Genomic DNA, 1,369 nt, shown 5'->3' with positions numbered 1-1,369 from the left:
GTTGTTCTACCTAGCAGAGCTCTCCATTCTTTGAGACTTCTTTGATCCGAGGCGAGACGAAGCAAGGCGAGCGAGGCCCGAAGACCGGAAGAAGCACACGCACCGGCGTACGTACCTCTGACCCTTGCACCAAAGAAAGGGCCCCCGTCCGTCCCGCCTAAACGACGCCCGAGCCGTTCTTTGTCCCGCTCTCCGAAGCAACACCACCACCCCCCTGTCCGATTCCGATCTCATCCTTCAGCCTTGCGAACGCGGTCGCGCAAACCGGGGCCAGACCGACGACGCGATCCCCAAACGACTCAGCCGCGTTGTACGCTTCTGCTATCGACGGCATCATCTCCCACCCACCCGATTCCATCTCCGCAGCATCATCCACCACAAACCATGGCGGTCAACGACCTGGTATCCGACCCGAAGCTGTCCGTGGTCCTGCAGACCTCCGGCTACGCCCAGGACCAAGCCGCGAAGCTCCTGCAGCTCCTCACCGAGGTGTCCGCGGCCGGCGACGCCCTCACTCCGGAGCTGCAGGCGGGCCTCTCCAAGGAGCAGAAGCTGCTGCTCACCAACATCTCGCACCTCCGCGGCCTGCACCGCGCCGCCAACTTCACCGCCAGGGAGACCAAGGCGCAGACCGCCGAGGCGCGCCACGAGGTCGACCGCCTGCACCTGCAGCTGCAGAACCTCTACTACGAACAGCGACACCTCGAGGGCGAGATCGAGGCGTGCGAGTCCTACGAGTACGTTGCAGTCACGAACCCATTGAACCAGAGTTTGCTGACCGCGAATTGCACAGCCATACTTACCAGAAGCTTCCCCTCATCCCCGTCGAGGAGTTCCTCGCGCAGTTCCCCGAGCACGCCGACGCCGATGAGAACGCCCTCATGATTGCGCGCATCGGCCACGAGCGCGCGGAGCGCGAGACCCTCGAGCAGCAGCGGCTGGAGCTCGTGGGGAGGAAGCAGAAGCTCATCGCCGAGAACAAGAAGAGGAAGGACGACCTGGCGAATCTGGACAAGGACCTGGAAAAGTTCATCGATGTTAGTCAACCACCCGCTATCCGTGTGAAGGCTCAAGCTAACGTTCGATACAGGCTGCGAAACCAATCCAGGAGCTCTTCGAGAAGGTTGTCTGAGTGCCCGGCGTGTCAGATACAATCCTCGGCCAGCATATGTGTCACGACCGCAATTCCCTGGCTGGGCTTTACTTTGACCATGATAACTGGCCGACATGGAAGATGGACTACGATTACCAATCCCGCGAACCGGTCCGGCATATATCTCCGACCAAGTATGGAACAACCCGAATTGACGAATCGACGGGGACGGGGAGTCTAGACGCAAAGGACGCCGTAGGTCCTGGTATATCAAAT

General features: G+C 60.5%; 1 protein-coding gene across 1 annotated transcript; it reads left to right on the top strand.

Annotated features, from left to right (window-relative positions):
- Positions 1 to 384: 384 nt before the first annotated feature.
- Positions 385 to 1,132, top strand: CGGC5_v001132 (putative THOC5 family protein; the record flags this gene model as incomplete). Its single annotated transcript, XM_032029998.1, has 3 exons — positions 385 to 737; positions 794 to 1,037; positions 1,091 to 1,132. The coding sequence occupies 3 exons, from the start codon at positions 385 to 387 to the stop codon at positions 1,130 to 1,132; spliced, it is 639 nt and encodes a 212-aa protein (XP_031890328.1).
- Between the last annotated feature and the right edge of the window lie 237 nt (positions 1,133 to 1,369).

Source organism: Colletotrichum fructicola (genome assembly GCF_000319635.2).
Source record: "Colletotrichum fructicola Nara gc5 chromosome Unknown KSG_Nara_v1_contig01, whole genome shotgun sequence".
Lineage (NCBI taxonomy): Eukaryota > Fungi > Ascomycota > Sordariomycetes > Glomerellales > Glomerellaceae > Colletotrichum > Colletotrichum fructicola.
This window is presented reverse-complemented; position numbering and strand designations above follow the sequence as displayed.